The 19,136-nt window shown below is 38.2% G+C and overlaps 1 protein-coding gene across 1 annotated transcript in view; it reads right to left on the reverse strand.

Annotated features, from left to right (window-relative positions):
- The window catches only part of RECQL (RecQ like helicase), a 33,302-nt gene that overhangs the window by 2,237 nt on the left and 11,929 nt on the right, over positions 1 to 19,136 (reverse strand). Inside the window, exons 5-12 of the mRNA XM_024733103.1 lie at positions 15,867 to 15,973; positions 12,224 to 12,422; positions 5,935 to 6,101; positions 4,923 to 5,004; positions 3,728 to 3,876; positions 3,518 to 3,635; positions 2,608 to 2,746; positions 805 to 896 (exon numbers count right to left, since the gene is read on the reverse strand). Of these exons, the coding sequence (XP_024588871.1) occupies positions 805 to 896; positions 2,608 to 2,746; positions 3,518 to 3,635; positions 3,728 to 3,876; positions 4,923 to 5,004; positions 5,935 to 6,101; positions 12,224 to 12,422; positions 15,867 to 15,973 (1,053 nt within the window). The remainder of the gene's footprint in view (positions 1 to 804; positions 897 to 2,607; positions 2,747 to 3,517; positions 3,636 to 3,727; positions 3,877 to 4,922; positions 5,005 to 5,934; positions 6,102 to 12,223; positions 12,423 to 15,866; positions 15,974 to 19,136) is intronic.

Below are 19,136 nucleotides of genomic sequence, written 5' to 3' on the forward strand. Positions count from 1 at the left end.
TGTCAGCCAAACATGATTATGACAAATACTTAGTGATGTTCACAGGCGGGTCAGTCTGTTCTTCATGTTACCTGAGGCGTGCTCATTAAGCAATATCCTGACAACCGGTATGGCTTCCTAGGGACTCTAATTTCATGACAAGAATGTCATGGACAGTTATTCCCAATTACTGATACTAACACTCCGATGTATGTATCAGGCTTTTGTTAATTTGGGCAGTATAAAATAATCTAATAAACACAAATAATTTTCTCTGGCTGCAGAGTTAAAATTGTGACCTTCACTGATCAAGGCATCAGAACTCAACGAGGAACGGGTTAGTCCAGCTTTTCCAATAATACGCATACACACAGGATTTTAAAAAGTGAAAAGACAGCACCAACACACTGCAAAATTAGTGTCTTATGAGTGGTTAGCCATTATCTGGATCAAAAATGATACACTATAGTCTCTATTTTGCACTATATTTCTCTTTCCTATCAGTAACTATAAAGCATCAGAGATTATCACAAGAGGTTAGCGTTCTCTTACTTAAAATAGTATTTCTGTTCAGAAGGTTTTTTAACTTTTCCCTTCATTTCTTAAAAGTTTAACATGTCCTCAGTGTAGCAACATAAAATAAATGCATACACATATGGCTTTTAATTTTGCCTCTGTTTCAAAACTTTGTGTTGTCACTCTTGAATCTGGGAAATTCTATTCACACCTTGCTTATTCTTTTAAATCCATTTTGGGTGTCTAATATTGCCCTCATGTATTCCTACATATAAATATTAGCCTATAAGGATTTTAAAAACAACTCACAAGTCTCTTTACAGCAATTATCACACATTTTGTTGCATGTTTCTGGGCTCCATACTTCATCAAAATGTTGAGCTATCAACACACGGCGACAGCTGCAAACATCAGATACAAATTATCAAATAATTAACAGTTTTAAGAATCCCTATTTTAAAATACAGAGTTATATACTGTATTAATTTCCTATTGCTGCCATAACATTACCACAAACTTGGTGGCTTAAAACAACACAAACTTATTATCTTACATTTTTGTAGGTTAGAAGGCTGACATGGGTCTCACTGGATTAAAATCAAGGTGTCAGCAGGGTTGGATTTCTCCTGGAGGCTCTTGGGGAAAATCTGTTTCCTTGCCCTTTCCAGACTCTAAAGACTGCCTACATTCCTGGGCTCACGGCCCCCTTTCCTCTATCTTCAAAGCCAACAACAGTGGGTTAAGTCTTCACATCACTCTGACATCTTATGCCTCCTTCCACATTTAAGAACCCTTGTGATTATCGTGGGTCCACCTAAATAATTCAGGATTATCTCCCTATTTTAAGATCAGCTGACTGCAACCTTAATTCCCTTTTGCCATGTAAAGTAGCACACTCACAGATTCCAGGGATTCAGATGTGGATATCTTTGGGTGACCATTATTCTGCCCACCACGTATAATAATATTTTCCATATGTTGTTAATAGACATTGCTTTTAAAAAATTGTCTGAGATTCAGTACTTCACAACTACAGGCATACCTTGTTTTACTGCAGTTTGCTTTACTGTGTGCTGCAGATACTGTGTTTTTTACAAACTGAAGGTTTGTGGCAACCCTGCATTGAGCAAGTCCATTGGCACCATTTTTCTAACAGCATTTGCTCACTTCATGTCTCTGTGTCACAATTTCATAATACTCGCAATGTTTCAAACTTTTCCAATATTATTCTATTGTTATGGTGAGCTGTGATCAGTAGTCTGAATTACTACTTCAATTTGCTGAAGGCACAGATGATGGTTGGCATTTATTAGTAATAGTTTTTAATTATTTAAGTATAGTGAAAAGATAAACAGAATTGATAAACTTTTAGCCAGACTCATCAAGAAAAAAAGAGAGGGCCCAAATCAGTAAGATCAGAAATGAAAAAGAAGTTACAACCAATACTACAGAAATACAAAAGATCAAAGAGACTACTATGAACAACTATTTGCCAATGAACAACCTAGATGAAATGGACAAATTCCTAGAAATGTACAATCTCCCAAGACTGAAGGAGGAAGAAATAAAAAATATGAACAGACCCATTACCAGTAATGAAATTGAATCAGTAATTTTAAAACTCCCAAGAAACAAAGGACCAGGACTAGATGGCTTCACAGGTGAATTCTACCAAACATTTAGAAAAAAGTTAACAGCTATCCTTCCCAGAGAATGACTTTTTTCTTTTTTTTACACTTGATACTATTTATTTTTTTTACTTTTATACAACTTTTAAAGGTTACTTTCCATTTACAGTTATTACAAAATATTAGCTATATTCCCCATGTTGCAGTACCTCCCACACCCCCACCCCTATACTGCTCCTCCCCGACTCTCCCCACTGGTAACCACTACTTTGTTCTCTATATCTGAGAATATATTTTCTTAGATTCAGGCATCCTGCAGGTTCATGTACTGGTTCCCACCCTTCAGACATCTGCTTTTACTGGTTTGCACTTGATGTTTCACTAATGTATTTACTCATTTGAGTAAGGACTCAAAGTAATGTCATGTGCTTTCATACTGTGCTTGTCTTTAATTGACAAAAGTGACAAAAAGGTGTGTGCTTACTTGCTTATGTTTTGGCAGTATGACACCATCTCATAGAGCTTCTGTTGTCCCACATTCTCCATCACCACCATTGAACTTATCCTGAATATATCTCCAAAGCCATAATACAAAATACAGTCTGCTTTCATGTCATCTCGACCTGCAGTGGGAAGAATCTTGAGATTGCATAATTACTTTAAAAAGTCAAACATGCAAAAATTATACATAAAATTTGCTGGCAATATTTCGTAGTCTAAATATATATCTAGAAATTTCAGACAGAGCTGTGAAAGTTAATTTGTAACAGCTGCCCTCAAATTTTTAAAAAAATGACTAAAGAGATCTATCAATAATCAGCCTTACTAGCTTAAAAATGTGTCCATAAGTAATCCAGTTATTTAAATTATAGACTTGAAACCACTAATTAAAAACTCAGGAGGCAAAGATGGACATCAAATTATTTTAGCAAATATGAGAAGAAATAATTCATGACACTCCAACATAAATAAAATTTCTCCATAGGCAAATATAAAACTACAAAAAGGATTTCATTGTTTGTTATAAAAATACTAGCCAATAAAGATGATTAAAAATACAGTATTATTAAACATCATTTATAGTGTTTTTAAAGCTCTTTAAAAATTATTTCTAGGGGACTTCCCTGGTGGTCCAGTGGTTTAAGAATCCGCCTTCCAATGCAGGGGATGTGGGTTCAATCCCTGGTCAGGTAACTAAGATCCCATATGCTGTGGGGCAACTAAGCCCACGAGCTGCAATTACTGAGCCTGCGCACTCTGGAGCCCACGTGCCACAACTAGAGAGAAGCCTGCGCACCATGAAAGAGCCCACACACTGCAACTAAGACCTGATGCAGCCAAATAAATAAGTAAGCATTAAAAAAAAGTTATTTCTGGATGTGAGTTACACGTACCTGCACGTCCACTCTCTTGGTAATAATTTTCCATGGATTTACTCATTGAATGATGAATAACAAACCTCACATCTGGTTTATCAATTCCCATACCAAATGCAACTGTTGCCACTACCACCTAAAATGTGTTAACATTTTACATATTAATTAAGTCAAGTTAAAATACATTCAAAGGTGAATTAGGCTTCTATTGAAGATCTGTTACTTAACCTGAATTTCATTAGCTGACCATCTTCTATGAACCTTGGTCTTATCTTCTGGTTCCATATTGGCATGGTATGCCCCTGCAGGAATCCCCAATTTCTGTAAACTAACTGTAACTTGCTCAGAGTCTTTCTGAGAAAAGCAATATATTATTCCTGTAGTAAAAGAAATGGTTAGATATATATAGTACATTCCTAGAAAAATTTTAACTCACACACTGAAGAGGCTGATAATTACAATGCATGGGGGAAAATAAGAATTATGAAAAATTCCAAGGCCCTGAACACATACTGATTTTTCAGTGTAATTCAAGGTCTGACCACCAACTTGCTCCAGAGCAGTAACAAGCCTGGAGCCACCAGTTTGGGTTCCCATTATCTCAGTTCTCTCTCCAACTTTATCTCCCACTACATAGTCTTTCTCAAACTGATGCCCCACAGCTCCACAAGATGTTAAGCATGCTATGAGAAAAGAGTTTCATGTGCAAATAAGTTTGGGAAGGTTAACAAAGTTAGACAAACACGTGTGTCTCTTTGCAGGGCTGGTCAGAATTTCTAAGGTGCTGATACACCCTGGGACTCTGCAGGAGGAATAAACGGCTGCAGCCTTTCTCAAACTTATTTGACCCTGGAACTCCTTTTACCCATGGCCCCTATTAATATCTCCTGAAAATCCACAGAATAGTTTTGAAGTGCTACTTTTACACCAACTGTTGCTTTAGTAACACTTGTCTCTACATTAATCCTGGAACACGTTATACACACTCTCAACTCCATCTATACTTAGCTCATTCAGTATGTACTGTTTATTTCTTTAATGTGTCCTTTATAAGGAACTATAGTTTACATCCCTTTAGAAAATCACTGCTTAACCTTCAATCTTATACACAGTGGATACTTACTAAATATGTGCTGTTGATAATTAACATTATGTCATTAGGTCCACTCTTTAACGCAATTAAGTGTAAATAAGCAAAAATAAATCAGTTTTATGACTGTTATAATCTGTGTAATTAGCAAATGCCACACCTGATTTCTAAGATCACCAAGCAAATTAATTTTATCATGATATTTTCAAGTTCTTCTGCCATGCATTAATATTTCTGGTGCCAATCTTCTTCTCGGTGTATTAGTGTAAATAACATGTGCTACTTCTGGAAAGTTCTCTCTCAGTCTTCAAACTCGGTTTGTGTCTATATTACCTGATTGCCCCTTGTATCTTCCATTAATGAGCTTTACAATATCCTCAATAAAATCCTCAGTGTTTGAGGGCTTCTGCCGAACCTAAAAAAAAGTTAACTTATTAAAAAGTAAATTAATGAGTACCATTCATGCGGTCGTTTACTTAACAACTTTCAAGGCGCCACTCTTTCTTGGGCATGGTGTTTTTTTCTATTACTCTTTCACTCGCCCATCTGACCCTATCACCTCCCAGACTCTTCTTGATCCTTATTTTTGAATTTACCAGAGACGAGGAGGCACAGAAGCAGTGAATAACTTGTAAAGACAGAGACTTTTAAAATTTTCTGATGCTACTTTTGTAAAAACATAAACTATGGCAGAAACAACTAGTCAGTAAGAGCTCAAAAAATATTAAGTCTCTCCTTAAAAGGACTGGAAAGTAAAAACAGCTGTGAGGTTATTTACCTTTCAAGGTTGTATATCAGATAAAACCTAAATAGGGAGTATTAGCAAATCTTTAATGGTATATTAATTTTTGCATTATTTCATAATTAATTTCTATAGAGATGTCATTAGGGTCCTTAGCATCAATACATGCTTTCTCTCCATCCTTGCATAAGAAAGCGTGTACGCAAATTTGATGAGGCAGTGTTTTCTACTTAACAGAGCAAAGAATTAAATAGCACAGGAGATATACGAAGAAAGCATTCTTTAATAAGTCTGCTTATACTCACTTGATTTTTTTTAAACTTTTAAACATAATTAACTGTGACGTAAATAGACATAATGAAAACGTAACCTTTCTTCTGAAATCCTTCACAAAATAAATTGACATAGGGCTTCCCTGGTGGCGCAGTGATTGAGAGTCTGCCTGCCGATGCAGGGGATGTGGGATCGTGCCCCGGTCCGGGAAGATCCCACATGCCGCGGAGCGGCTGGGCCCGTGAGCCATGGCCACTGAGCCTGCGCGTCCGGAGCATACCACAAAATAAATAAATAAATAAATAATAAATTGACATAAAAGTTACATACCTCATAATAGAGATTTGGCCGATTAAAAGAAGCTGTAAAAGTAAAACACTTTTCAACACACAGTATTTTCTGAGCATCCTTCAAAACATGGCTGGTCGCAGTTGCAGTCAGCCCAATTAGCGATGCATTGGGGAACTGCCGCTTCAAAATACCAAGGGCCTTATAATCTGGAAAAAAAAACAAGAAACAAAGTAGCCCTCTTGCTATCCTTTAAGGAGTAAATTACATCTTCTAACATGCTGCAGATCATCAAGATGACTGCAATTTTACTTCCATAGCCATCTGTATCTAAGCTGCGGTTGCTGCCTAGCCTTGGGGATAGACAGGCTTTACTCTACTTTTAACTGGTTCTTCAGAAACACTTCTTGGCCATAGGTGTCTTCAATAGGGAATACCACAACATTTCCAATCAGCTGAGCACTGGTCTATACCTGCTGAACAGTGGATTAGAGAGGCAGAGTGGGAGGAGCCATAGTGTTTGAATCTATGGCAACTGACGAGAGATAAAAAGGCCATCAGTCGAAACCCTTCTACCACAGGTATCATCCAAGAGTGGCAAACTCAGAACAGAAAACGCTTGGTGAGGGCGTTGGTTTTTATATAACCCACTTCAGGAAAGCCGTTCTGGGCTCATATTAGACACATCTAAGTCACTAGAGAAGTTGTCTATGAGCACACCCTGAAGTACTTACTATTTGGAGAAAAGTAAAAAAGAAATGTGGGAGAGATGGCTCAATGCTAAGGTAGAGGACTCGTATGAAAACGGCACAGAAAGTAACTGCTTGGGAAGTTGTGAAAGCTTCAAGGGAGATAACATCTGAGTTGGGTCTGGAAGAATCCAGCAGTTCGGGAAGAAGGAAAGAAGAAAACACCAGGCAGAGGAAGCAGCACGCACACGTGCGGCAAACACACTGGCATGAAATCACTCGGTAGGTTCAGGTATCAGCAAGCAGTTCAGAGGGGCTATATCACAGGGTGCTGTGCTAGATGGACCTACTGTCAACCCCAGTTGGCTGGGAACTCTATTCTATTGCCTGGATGGTTCCAAGTTAAAGCTGGACCAGAAGAGGAACCTGTGTAAGGCCTAGGAGGCAGGAGAGAAGCAGCTGCTACACTCTGAAGGGCCTTCCCGGCAGATAGGATGGTGGACAAATGCCAGCCTGTCCCAGTTCTTCCCCATTCCTCCTTCAGCTCTTCTTCCCAGCTGTAGGCTTCACTGATCAACACCGGCCCTCTAGATGCCTGGCAGCAGACCCACGGAGGTGACGGCTACTCAGAGGAAACTAACCAGAGACCTCGCCTGAGCTCCCCCTGTGCGGCCCCTCTGGCAATGGCCATGCCAGCTGCAGATTTCCCTACAAGCTCCGTTTGGTCCTCCCACACCAGTGCTCCAGGACTAGTCAGTGACTTTTCTCTGACCCTCCAACTCCCCCTCCAGACCTTCCCTTCCCCAGCTCCTCCCACAACTGTGCAAAGTCTGCTTCCTAAAATAAATCCCTTATCCCTTAACATTCATAAGAGCTCGGCTTCCCTACCCAAACCCTGACTGATACTGTTACTCCAAAGAGTATAAAAAGGCAGGTTCAAGTAAGACTATGAACTGAACAGTTGGTTGATTCTAAGGAGCTAGAACTTTGCCCTATAGGAAATGAGGAGTCGTGTGATTTTTCAAGCAGATAAAGGACACAGTCTATGTTTCAGGAATCGTCTTTTGGTGGAAGTGTGAAGGATGGGCTGGAGTAAAGCAAAAGGCTGACGAAAGGGAGATGAGTTAAAAGGTGGCAATGACAGACTAGAAAACTAAAAACAGTGAATATGAAATAAGGCATGACACTGAGGATAAATCAGAAAGAAAAGACTGAAATACATGAACTGGAACCCCATAGGTCCTAGTGACTATTGGGATATGGTGCGGGGGGTGGGGGAAGAGCCCAAGATTCATCCATTCATCACCTGGCGTATGCTGAACACTTTTAACTATGTGCCAAGCACCTAGAGACCTAGGCACCAGAGATAAAGTGAGAACAAGGCAAAGATGCTATGCAAATGGAACTACAATTCAAGCAAAGAAATCAGACAATGCAAGGAGTAAACCAATAAGTATCTGATTATCAGGACATGGTAAGCGGTCATCATGATAACCTTATTGTAGCTGGAGTGTAACATGTGAGGGGAAACTGGGCAGAGACAAACGGGGGACAGATCACATGTGGTCTTAGGGACCCCAGTTAAGAATGTAGACTTTATTCTAAGTACAAAGAGAATCTGCTGGGTAGTTTAGGGAGGGAAGTAACATGATTTGATTTGGTTGCTGGGTGAAGGATGAACTGTAAAAGGGTGAGACTGGAACAGAGACAAGCTAGGGAGCTAGTGTAGTAGACTGGTGGAAAGGAGCCCAGCTGGACTTAAGAAATAGCAGTACAGACAAAGAGAAGTGGACAAGCTTGAGATTCAACTTCGAGATGGAGGCGACAGGACTTGGTGGTGGACCAGATCTGCAGAGGTAGGATAAGTCAGGGACAATGTGCCACCATGAAGTTACTTGTTCTCAGCTCCAACTCCACCCTTCTAGACTCTGCTTTGTGGCGCTGGAGTGGGGAATCTCTGCTTTGCCAGCTGGCCCTGGAAGCACAAAGTGCAAGGCTGGGGGAGGAAGAAGAGTGCTGCTCCTTCCAGTTTGCCTCCTGTGTGTTTGCTGGTGTTCTCGGGAATGTCGCCCAGCAAGGTTTATCCACCACTTAGCAGCAGCTGAATACAGTTGGCAGTTTTCTGAGCTTTGGAGAACTGACTTCATCACAGGTCCACCCTATCTCTGCCTCCACAGACACCAGCACCACGGAGCTGGGCCTCCCACAGGTCTGAGCGTCAGCTCCACAGGCCCCTCCTCTAGGTTTCTAAATCACGTCAATCCCAACCTTTTCTTCCTGTTCCCCCAGCCCTAGGGATGCTAGTTGCTTCTTCTAGCTTTTACCTCCATGATACGTTAGAGTTTTCTTTTTCTTTTTTCAGTTAGCTGCTTATAATCACTTTTTACTTAGTTAACAATTCTTTACATAATGTAATGTAAATTCTCTGTGTTCAAATAACTGGTATGGCTTTTGTCTTCTGACTAGACCCTGACTAAACAGATCTGCTAAAACTTTGGCTTGAGTAAATGTGTGAGTATTAAGTGATTTTCTAAGATAGGGAAGACTGAAGGGGAAATTGCTTGGGCGAATGGGGAGGAAGAGGGAAAGACATGGAGAAGGGAAGCAAATCGAAAGTTTTTGATCAAGAAAAAAAAAAAGTTTTTGACTGCACACAGCAACAGGGCAAATAGTGATTCCCAGTTACAAGACAGAAGGAAAAAGAACAGGCCTTTTGGGAGGCATTTAGTTGTAGTCACACTAGTTGAGATACACATGAAGAAAGAGAAATTTTACAATGTCTTGAGACAAGTGAAAGTGGAAATACAACATACCAAAACTTACAAGAAGCAAGAGCAGTTGTAAGAGGGAAGTTCACAGCAAAACACATCTCCATTAAGAAACAAGAAAGATCTCAAACAACCGAGCTTTACACCTCAAGGAACTAAAATAGGAAGAACAAACTAGGCCCAAATTTAGCAGAAGGAAGAAAATAACGAAGATCAGAATGGAAATAAAAGAAATAGAGACTAAAAAGACAATAGAAAAGATCAATGAAACTAAGCGCTGGTTTTTTGAAAAGATAAACAAAATAGACCAACTTGTTAGCCATACTCAACAAGAAAAAAGAGAGAAGACTCATATAAATAAAATCAGAAATGAAAAAGGAGACATAACAACTGATACTATGAAAATACAACTATAAGACACTATTGTAAACAATTATATACCAACACATTCGACAACTCAGAAGAAACAGATAAATTCCTACTAAAACCTATCAAAACTAAATCATTAAGAAATAGAAAATCTGAACAGAAAAAACACTAGTAAGGAGATTGAATCAGTAATCAAAAACCTCCCAACAAACAAAAGTCCAGGAACAGATGGCTACACTGGTGAATTCTACCAAAAATTTAAAGAAGAATTAACACTAGTCTTTCTCAAACTCTTATAAAACATAGAAGAGAAGGGAACACTTCCAAACTCATTCTACGAGGCTAGCATTATCCTGATACCAAAACCAGGAAAGAACACTACAAGAAAAGTTATGGGCCAATATCCATGACAAACATAGATACAAAAATCCTCAACAAAATATTAACAAACTAAATTCAGCAATACATTAAAAGGATCATACACCATGATGAAGTGAGATTTATTCCAGGATTGCAAGGATGGTTCAATATCTGCAAATCAATCAATGTGATATATATCACAGTAACAAAATGAAAGCTAAAAGTCACATGATCATCTCAGTAGATGCAGAAAAAGCAAAATTCAACATGCATTCATGATAAAAACTCTCAACAAAGTAGGTTTAGAGGGGACAAATCTCACCATAATAAAGGCCATATGTGACAAGCCCACGGTTAACATCATACTCAATGGTGAAAAGCTGAAAACTATTCCTCTAAGATCAGGAACAAGACAAGGATGCCTCCTCTCACCACTTTTATTCAACATAGATTGGAAGTCCTAGTCAATAATTAGGTAAGAAAACAAAATAGAAGGCATCCAAATCAGAATGAAAGAAGTAAAACTCACTATTTGCAGATGACATAACATTATACATAGAAAACCCTAAAGACTCCACCAAGAACCTGTAGAACTTATAAACAAATTCAGCAAAGTTGCAGGATACAAAATCAAAATACAAAAATCAGTTGTGTTTCTATACACTAATAACAACTATCAGAAAGAGAAATTAAACTAGATCAAAAAAGGATAAAATCCCCAAGAATAAATTTAACCAAGAAGGTGAAATACCTATACACTGAAAACTAAAAGACACTGATGAATGAAACTGAAGAAGACACAAACAAATGGAAAGATATTCTGTGCTCATGAACTGGAAAAATTAATATTGTTAAAATGTCCAAATGACCCAGTGCAATCTACAGATTCAGTGCAATTCCTATCAAAAGTCCAATGGTATTTTTCACAGAAATAGGAAAAACCACCCTAAAAATAGGAAAAGACCCCAAATAGCCAAAGCAATCCTGAGAAAGAACAAAGCTGGAGGTATTATGCTATAGATTTCAAACTATATTACAAAGCTACAGTAATAAAAATATAAGAACATACAAATAAAAGCTATAGCTAAAGTAATGGGACAGAATAGAGAGCCCAGAAATAAACCCACGCATATACAGTCAATAAAGTTACTACAAAGGAGCCAAGAACATATAATGGGGAAATGATAGTTTCTTCAATAAATGGTGTTGGGAACACTGGACAGCCACATGCAAAAGAATAAAACTGGACCCTTATCTTACACCACATACAAAAGTCAACTCAAGATGAATTAAAGACTCGAACGTAATATCTGGAACCATAAAACTCCTAGATGAAAACATATGAGATAAGCTCCTTGACATCAGTCTTGGCAATGATTTTTTGAATCTGAGGCCAAAAGCAATAGCAACAAAAGCAAAAAAACTCACACACCAAAAAACAAGTGGGGTTGCCTCAAATTAAAAAGCTTCTGTATAGCAAAGGAAACCATTAACATAGTGAAAGGCAACCTATGGAATGGGAGAAAATATTTGCAAATCATATACCTGATAAGAGGTTAGTTAATATACAAAATATATAAAGAGCTCATATAACTCAATAGCAAAAAAACCCAAACAATTTAATTAATTTTCAGATTTTTTTGCACAGAACATGTCTGAGTAATCTGATTGAGGCTATGACTGTAGGATTCTGTTGGAGAAGCAAAGAATAAGGTTACTAAAATATACCATAGAACTATAACACTGAGGAGTTATTGAGTATAGATCCTGAAGTGGGTGCTAAAGACACCCACAATGATGACTAAAAGAGACAAATTTGAAGCAGATGCAAATTCCTCAACAGATGTGAAGGAGAATCTGGAGGTCAGTAAACCTTTATGGCTAAAGATGGCAAGGTATAATATTTGCTAATAAGCACACATTTCAAAAGATAAAGGCAATTAGACTAATAAACACTACCGTGGGGGTGAGGGGTAAAGAGATCAAAGATTCTGCCTCTTGACTCCCTTTATATTAAGGCAAGAAAAAATGAGTAATAACTACCTAAGAAGATAATTTTAATGGAAGCAGGGATTTCCATCATGTAAAGCTGAGTAAGAAAAGAGTCCCTAGCATCAAGGGGTTTTCTAGATACAACATACATACCAGGTCTGAAATCATGTCCCCATTGACTACAGCAATGAACTTCGTCTACAGCAATTCGGGTAAATCTCCTTGCTTCATAGGCTTTTTCTAGTCTTGACATAAACATTTTGCTTTTTGCAATTTTCTCTGGAGTCACATAAATTAGCTTTAGCTTGGAGTTTTTATTTACCATTTCAGCATGAACCCATTTCACATGCTCCTATTGAAAGGAAACACAGACACAATGATAGTAGAGCTAAGCTAGCAGACTGCAATACTCAGTGGTAAATGAAGACATTCATTACTCAGAAGCAACAGCCTTGGGGCTCTTTTAGCAACAGATGTTTACTTCATTAAAATCAAAGTAATGTCCCAGTACTAAACTTCATGGCAGCTGTGCAAACAGCATTTCAGTTACTTACTTACATCCAGACTGCTGATAAAAGAATAATCTCATTTGACAAAAAAGACAACAAAAAAATGAATGTGAAGACACTCCAATAAGCATTTACTCCATAAAGGCATAATGCTAAATTTTTCACAATAAATGCCAAAATGTAAGCTCAATGCAATAGGTATGGTGATAAAGGTGGGTTTTATTAATTTTTAACATTATATTCGAAATCATTTCATGCATGTGTGAACTAGCTATTTTAGTGATGTTATCAAATCTACTCATAATCTAGGTTTTATGAAGTATCTTATTCATTAAATTTTTATAATATGAAATACATATATTTATATATTATATATATCAGGGGTCCCCAACCCCCGGGCCACAGGACACTGCCTGTCCGTGGCCTGTTAGGAACCGGGCTGCACAGCAGACGAGCGGCGAGTGAGCAAGCTTCATCTGTATTTACAGCCGCTCCCCGTCGCTCACGTCACTGCCTGAGCTCACCTCCTGTCAGCACTGCGGTGAACTGTGTAATTAGTTCAGTATATATTACAGCGTAATAATAACAGAAATAAAGTGCGCAGTAAATGTAATGCACTTGAGTCATCCTGAAACCACCCCCTCCCCCAACCCCCGTCCGTGGAAAAACTGTCTTCCAAAAAACTGGCCCCTGGTGCCAAAAAGGTCAGGGACCGCTGACATCTGTAATAAGAATAAATCTTAAGGGGCTTCCCTGGTGGCGCAGTGGTTGAGAGTCCGCCTGCCGAATTCTTAATGTTGCTGTTATTTTCTATAATATTTAGAACACTGGATGTTGTATTTTCTCCCTCTAACCTAATTAGGACCAAAAGAAGTGGTGAATGCGATAGAACGTCAAAATACTTTCAATCATCCCAGAAAAGCAGTTTGTTAACTCGAGATATTCCTAGTTTTGTTAAGAAATGGCCAAAGTGTATTAAATACTTCAGCTGGTCCTAAATGTCCCAGAAATATTCGAGAAGCAAACATAAGGCTATTTCCTCAGCAACTCTTCAAGCAGTAGTGACATGGCCTGAACTCGTAATTATCACACCTTTCTAACTACAGTGGACCCTGGAACAACTCAAATTTGAATTGCATGGGTCCATTTATATGCAGATTTTTTTCAATAGTAAATACTACAGTACTGTGATCTGCAGTTGGTTGAATCCCTGAAATGAGGAGAGCTGACTACAAGTCACCCGCAGATTTCTGACTGTGTGTACAGTTAGGGGCCCCCAACCCTCACGCTGTTTAAAGGTCAACTGTACTTTCCATTATTATTACTCTCTTTTTCAGTTTTAAAGAAGTGCAATATGAGAAGGCAGTGTTCTCCACAGATTCATTTTGGTGAACGAGAAAGCAGTTATAATGACACAAGAGTTTAAATAAAACAAAATTATATGGGAAAGACTAGGAGAACCAGGGCTTCCTGAAGACATAGCTGACTTTAGGGCTGGGAGAAAACATACAAAATGAGCACAGAGTATCTTATAAAAGGAAGCAAAGACTCAAAAGCTATGAGCTAGATGTAGGAGCCACCTTAGATAAGACTCTCACTACTCAAAGATGGGACTATTTCACCATAAAAAAAGAATAATAACTATGGATCAAACATGTTAAAAATCCGTAAATTTACAATGATACTTGGGAAAAAAAAAAAGAACTTATTGACCACCTTTGGAGAATGCTGGAAAACCAACTCTTTCTGAAAATTGGTAAAGAAAGGGAAAGAACTTTCAATCTGCAAAGAGTTAATAAGGAAAAAGTTCTTTTTTACAGAAGAAGTCCAGCTAATATAAGAAAAAGTGAGAATTAAAAATCACCATCTTGTAACCCCCTAATTAAATAATGCTCTAGGATAGGCAATAATCATCGGTGGCTGCTACAAACCATTAGATGAAAAGGTGATAGAGAACTTGATAATTACAGAGCAGGCAGACATAAGCTGAACCCACTGATCAAGCTAATGTCACAAAAATATAACTGGGTTTTACATACCTCCTGAGTGATACCAGGGGAAAGTATACTCTTGCCAAAAAAAAAGAAAAGAAAAGAAAGCCCAAATACAGTCAAGCTTTTAGATCTAACTAAAAGGAAAAAGTGAAACAACATCACAAGAATACAGTCAGGAAGAGATAAAATATAGGAAAGTATAGGACAAAAAAACAAACAAAAAAACCAACCTAAACAATAATTTGCATGGGAAACAAACAAGAAATAAGGGAAACCTATGGATATATCAACCAATACAACATAATGCATGAACCTTATCTGGACCATGATTTAAAAAAATAACAACAACATTTGATGAGACAGAAATCTGAATCTTTTTATTTGATGGTTTTAAAGAACTAACACTAAATTTTTTAGATGTGATAATGGCATTGTAGTTACCTTTTTAAAATGTTAGAGATACACACTGAAGAAGAAGCTACAATTGAAATGATATGATGTCTGGGACTTATCTCAAATAAATAAACCAAGGGTGGGCAGGAAGGGAAATTGGGGATATATAGACGAAAAAAATTGGTCATATGCTGATAACTGTTAAAGGTACTTAACGATACATGGCAGTTTTTATACTATTCTCTCTACTTTTGTATATATTTAAAATTTTCAATAATATGCTTTTTAAAAAACAAACACCTTGGAAATGCTTTATTCTACAGATAAAGGTAAGAGAGTCCCTTCCCAAACAGAAGAAAGTCCACAGGGGTTGGGTACCTTGTTACTAATTCATTTTTTGTACTTAATTATATTGCATAATAAGAAATTCTTGCTCACTGTTTTAGAATGGACACTATAAAACAGTCAGCAAATATTTCCTGTAAAGTGCCAGATAGAAAGTATTAGGTGTTGTGGTCCATATCGCAGCTACTCAACTCTGCCGCTACAGTGGGAAAACAGTCACAGACTACACATAAAAGAACCAGCGTAATTCTGTTCCAACAGAACAGTATTTATGGCCACTGAAATCTGAATTTCATGTAACTTTCACACTTCACAACATAGTATTCTTCTTTTGATTTTTTTTAACCAATTAAAAATATAAAAACTAATATTAATTCACGGACCACACACAATAGGCAGTGGGCTAGAACTGACCTATGAGCAGTAATTTTCGACTCCAATGTAAACAGTTATCAGTTTTTAAATTTTATAAGCAACTCAATTGAATCTAAGGTTCCTATTTCAATGAAGAGTGTAAATTAAAAATAAAATACAATAAAAGCCACACACACATACCTTAGAACTAGAAGCATTTAACATGGTAGCTGAAATTCCTAATTGTTTCAAAACCATTAACTGGTCTTCCATAAGGGAGATCAATGGGCAAATCACGAGTGTAAAACCTAAAAGAGAAAGAAATCTACTTTAAATTTTATATCACCACCAGAATGAGTTTACCTTCTTTACTGTAACGTGCGGCCCTGCCCATCAATTCGGACTGATTTTCGATGCAGCCTTAGCAATATACCACCTATTTCTTACCCTCATTAATAAAGGAGGTAGATACGAATAAACAATAAGCCAAATAAGCAGATATAAGATAAACAGACATCTCTCACCCTATCAGTCTTATAGAAATATAGATAGATGTTATCATTTGGAATTTACTATCATTTTTAACATTCAGTATTGGTAATCTCAGTAAAATGATATAAATCAAGTCAAATACTATCCAGTTAGCTTTCCAAAGAAAACATAGCAACTTGTATCATCTAGAATGATAGTTACATAAGTATCCATTCACTTACTGCACCAGATTAATTTAGTCGGATCAGAAATCAGGGAACGGTTTTATTGACTGACTCAAGTTCTCGTAATATATCCCCTTTCTCTGAGAACTGAAATTGTTTGCAGCAGCTACAAAAGCTATTCTACATTGTTAAAATCCTAAGTTCTTATGTTTCTGTAGTTTGTTCCTTAAAAGAACCTAGGGCAGAAAGCAGACCAGTTTAAAAAATATACTCAAGATTATGACCTTATCAAGGATTTTACCCTCTCAATTAGTCCTCTCTCCTGTATTTTCACTTTCTCCCTCATTACTGGCACCTTCTCATTAGTATTTTATTTTATCTTATCATCTTATCTTATTTTATCTTACTTTATTTTATTTTCTGGCCACCAAATATGGCATGTAGGATCTTAGTTCCCCGACCACGGATCAAACCCGTGCCCCCTGCAGTGGAAGTGCGGAGTCTTAATCACTGGACCACCAGGGAAGTCCCTCATTACGTTTAAACACGGTCAAGTCTCTCTCAAATTTGCAGAAACCCTGAACACCTAATTCAGGGCCCCCTGTCTTTTTCCCCGCATAGCAATTCTTTCCCAGGAGTATCCCTTTCACTGGTTCCACTTCCTCACTCCTACTCACTCCCAAACAATTGCTCTTTGGTTTCCACCCAACCATTTTACTGAAGCTGCTCTAGCCAAGGTCATATTTGAGCCCCTTGTCACTAAGTCCACTGGAACTTCCATGTCCTTATTTTATTTGACCTTTTGCCAACAGTCATCACTATTAACTACTCCCTGCTTGAAATACTCCCTTCTCCAGGCTTCTGATAACCCCATACTCTCCTGACTATCCTCCTACACTTTGCTACTCTGTCTTAGCCGTCTCTGTAAGGCCCTCTGTCTCTGTTTTATCCCTAAACTCTTGGTGTTCTGGTTTCTGTTCTGGGCGCCCTTCTCTTCTCACGCTGTTCTGGATGATATAATTCACTTCAATAGCCATCTGCATACTAACAGCCTCCAACCCAGCAACCTCAGATCTCTCGGACCCAAGCTTTCCACTCAAACATCCTCCTACTCAGAGGACAAAACTACCTGGATATCTTGCAGGCGTCATAAATTCAACAGGCCCCACATTAAATTCATCACCTTCCCTCTCCATTCCCAAATAAGTTCTTTCTCCAATGTACCCTGTTTCAGTGAACAACTTCACCATCTGTCCCAGCCTCAAATCTGGGCAGCTAGACTATCTCTTCTCCTAGTCCTGTATCCAATGAATACCAAGTCCTACTGAACCTACCTCCTAAATATTTCTGGAATTCCTCCATCTGCTGGAATTATCCTTCTAAACCACAAATCTGACAAGTCTCTTACCTGTTTAAGACCCTTCAATAGCTTTCCACTCATCTAAGGAAAAGTTTTTAAAATATCTTTAAAGACTCTTTCCACATGTCTTGGCCTTCACTGCCTGCCACACTAAAATGATTCCAGGTTATTGAATACCCCACACCACGCATGTTCTGTCACTTTTAGGCGTGCACACACACACACACACACACACACACACACAAAAACACACTACAGAATATTACTCGGCCATAAAAAAGAATGAAATAATGCCATTTGCAGCAACATGGATGGACCTAGAGATTATCATACTAAGCGAAGTTAGCCAGACAGAGAAAGACAAATATCATATATCACTTATATGTGGAATCTTAAAAAAAAAAAAAAAAGATACAAATGAACTTATTTACAAAAGAGAAACAGACCCACAGACACAGAAAACAAACTTATAGTTACCAAAGGGGAAAGGGTAAGGGAGGGATAAATTAGGAGTTTGGGATTAACATATACACACTACTATATATAAAACAGATAAGCAACAGGGACCTGCTGTAGAGCACAGGAAACTCTACTGAATATTTTGTAGTAACCTATAAGGGAAAGGAATCTGAAAAAATATATATACATATATATGTATAATTGAATCACTTTGCTGTACACCTGAAACACAACACTGTAAATCAACTATACTTCAATTAAAAAACAATTAAAATTTAAAAAAAAGCAAGCCACTTCCTCAGGCCTTCCCTAACAGCCCCTAGACCAGATCTTTGCACTGACTTAATTCCCTATTAAAACCTTTATCACAAAACCCTTAATGCAATTGCTTGCAATTAAGCTGTATTCTCTAGATCAGGGGTCAACAAACTAAGGGCCGGTTGCTTGTTTTTGTAAATAAGGTTTTCCTGGAACAGAGCCACAGCCATCCCTTTACCTATCGTCTGTGGCTGCTTTCCTGCTACACTGGCAGCTGAGCAGTCGGCACAGACCTCACGGACCACAGAGCCTCTCCCATTTACTGACTGGCTCTTCGAGGAAAAGTCTGCTGACCCTGCTCTATACCCCTGGTAGTCCCCAGACAGCAGCATCAGTGTCATCTGAGAGCCTGTCAGAAATGCAAGCTCTCGGGTCTCACACTAAACTAGAATCTGCATGTTGATCAGATTACCAGCTGATTTTTATGCATGTTAAAGTTTGAGGAAGCACTGCTGGCCGCTGAGCTCTGTGAAAACGAGGACCATGTACATCTGCTGACTCCAGTATCTCCAGGGCCTAACACCACAGCAGACACTCCACAAAGACCTGGGGCTCGACTCCAGGCCTACTGATTCCTTTTCTAGGGCTTTTTCTCCTACAACATGTTCGTTAATGATGTTTCAGGAACCAGATAAAAGAATGAATTACTCTCAGTCTTTTTTTTTTTTTTTTTTTGGG

This window comes from Neophocaena asiaeorientalis, unplaced genomic scaffold (genome assembly GCF_003031525.2).
Source record: "Neophocaena asiaeorientalis asiaeorientalis breed wild unplaced genomic scaffold, Neophocaena_asiaeorientalis_V1.1 scaffold150, whole genome shotgun sequence".
Taxonomy (NCBI): Eukaryota; Metazoa; Chordata; class Mammalia; order Artiodactyla; family Phocoenidae; genus Neophocaena; species Neophocaena asiaeorientalis.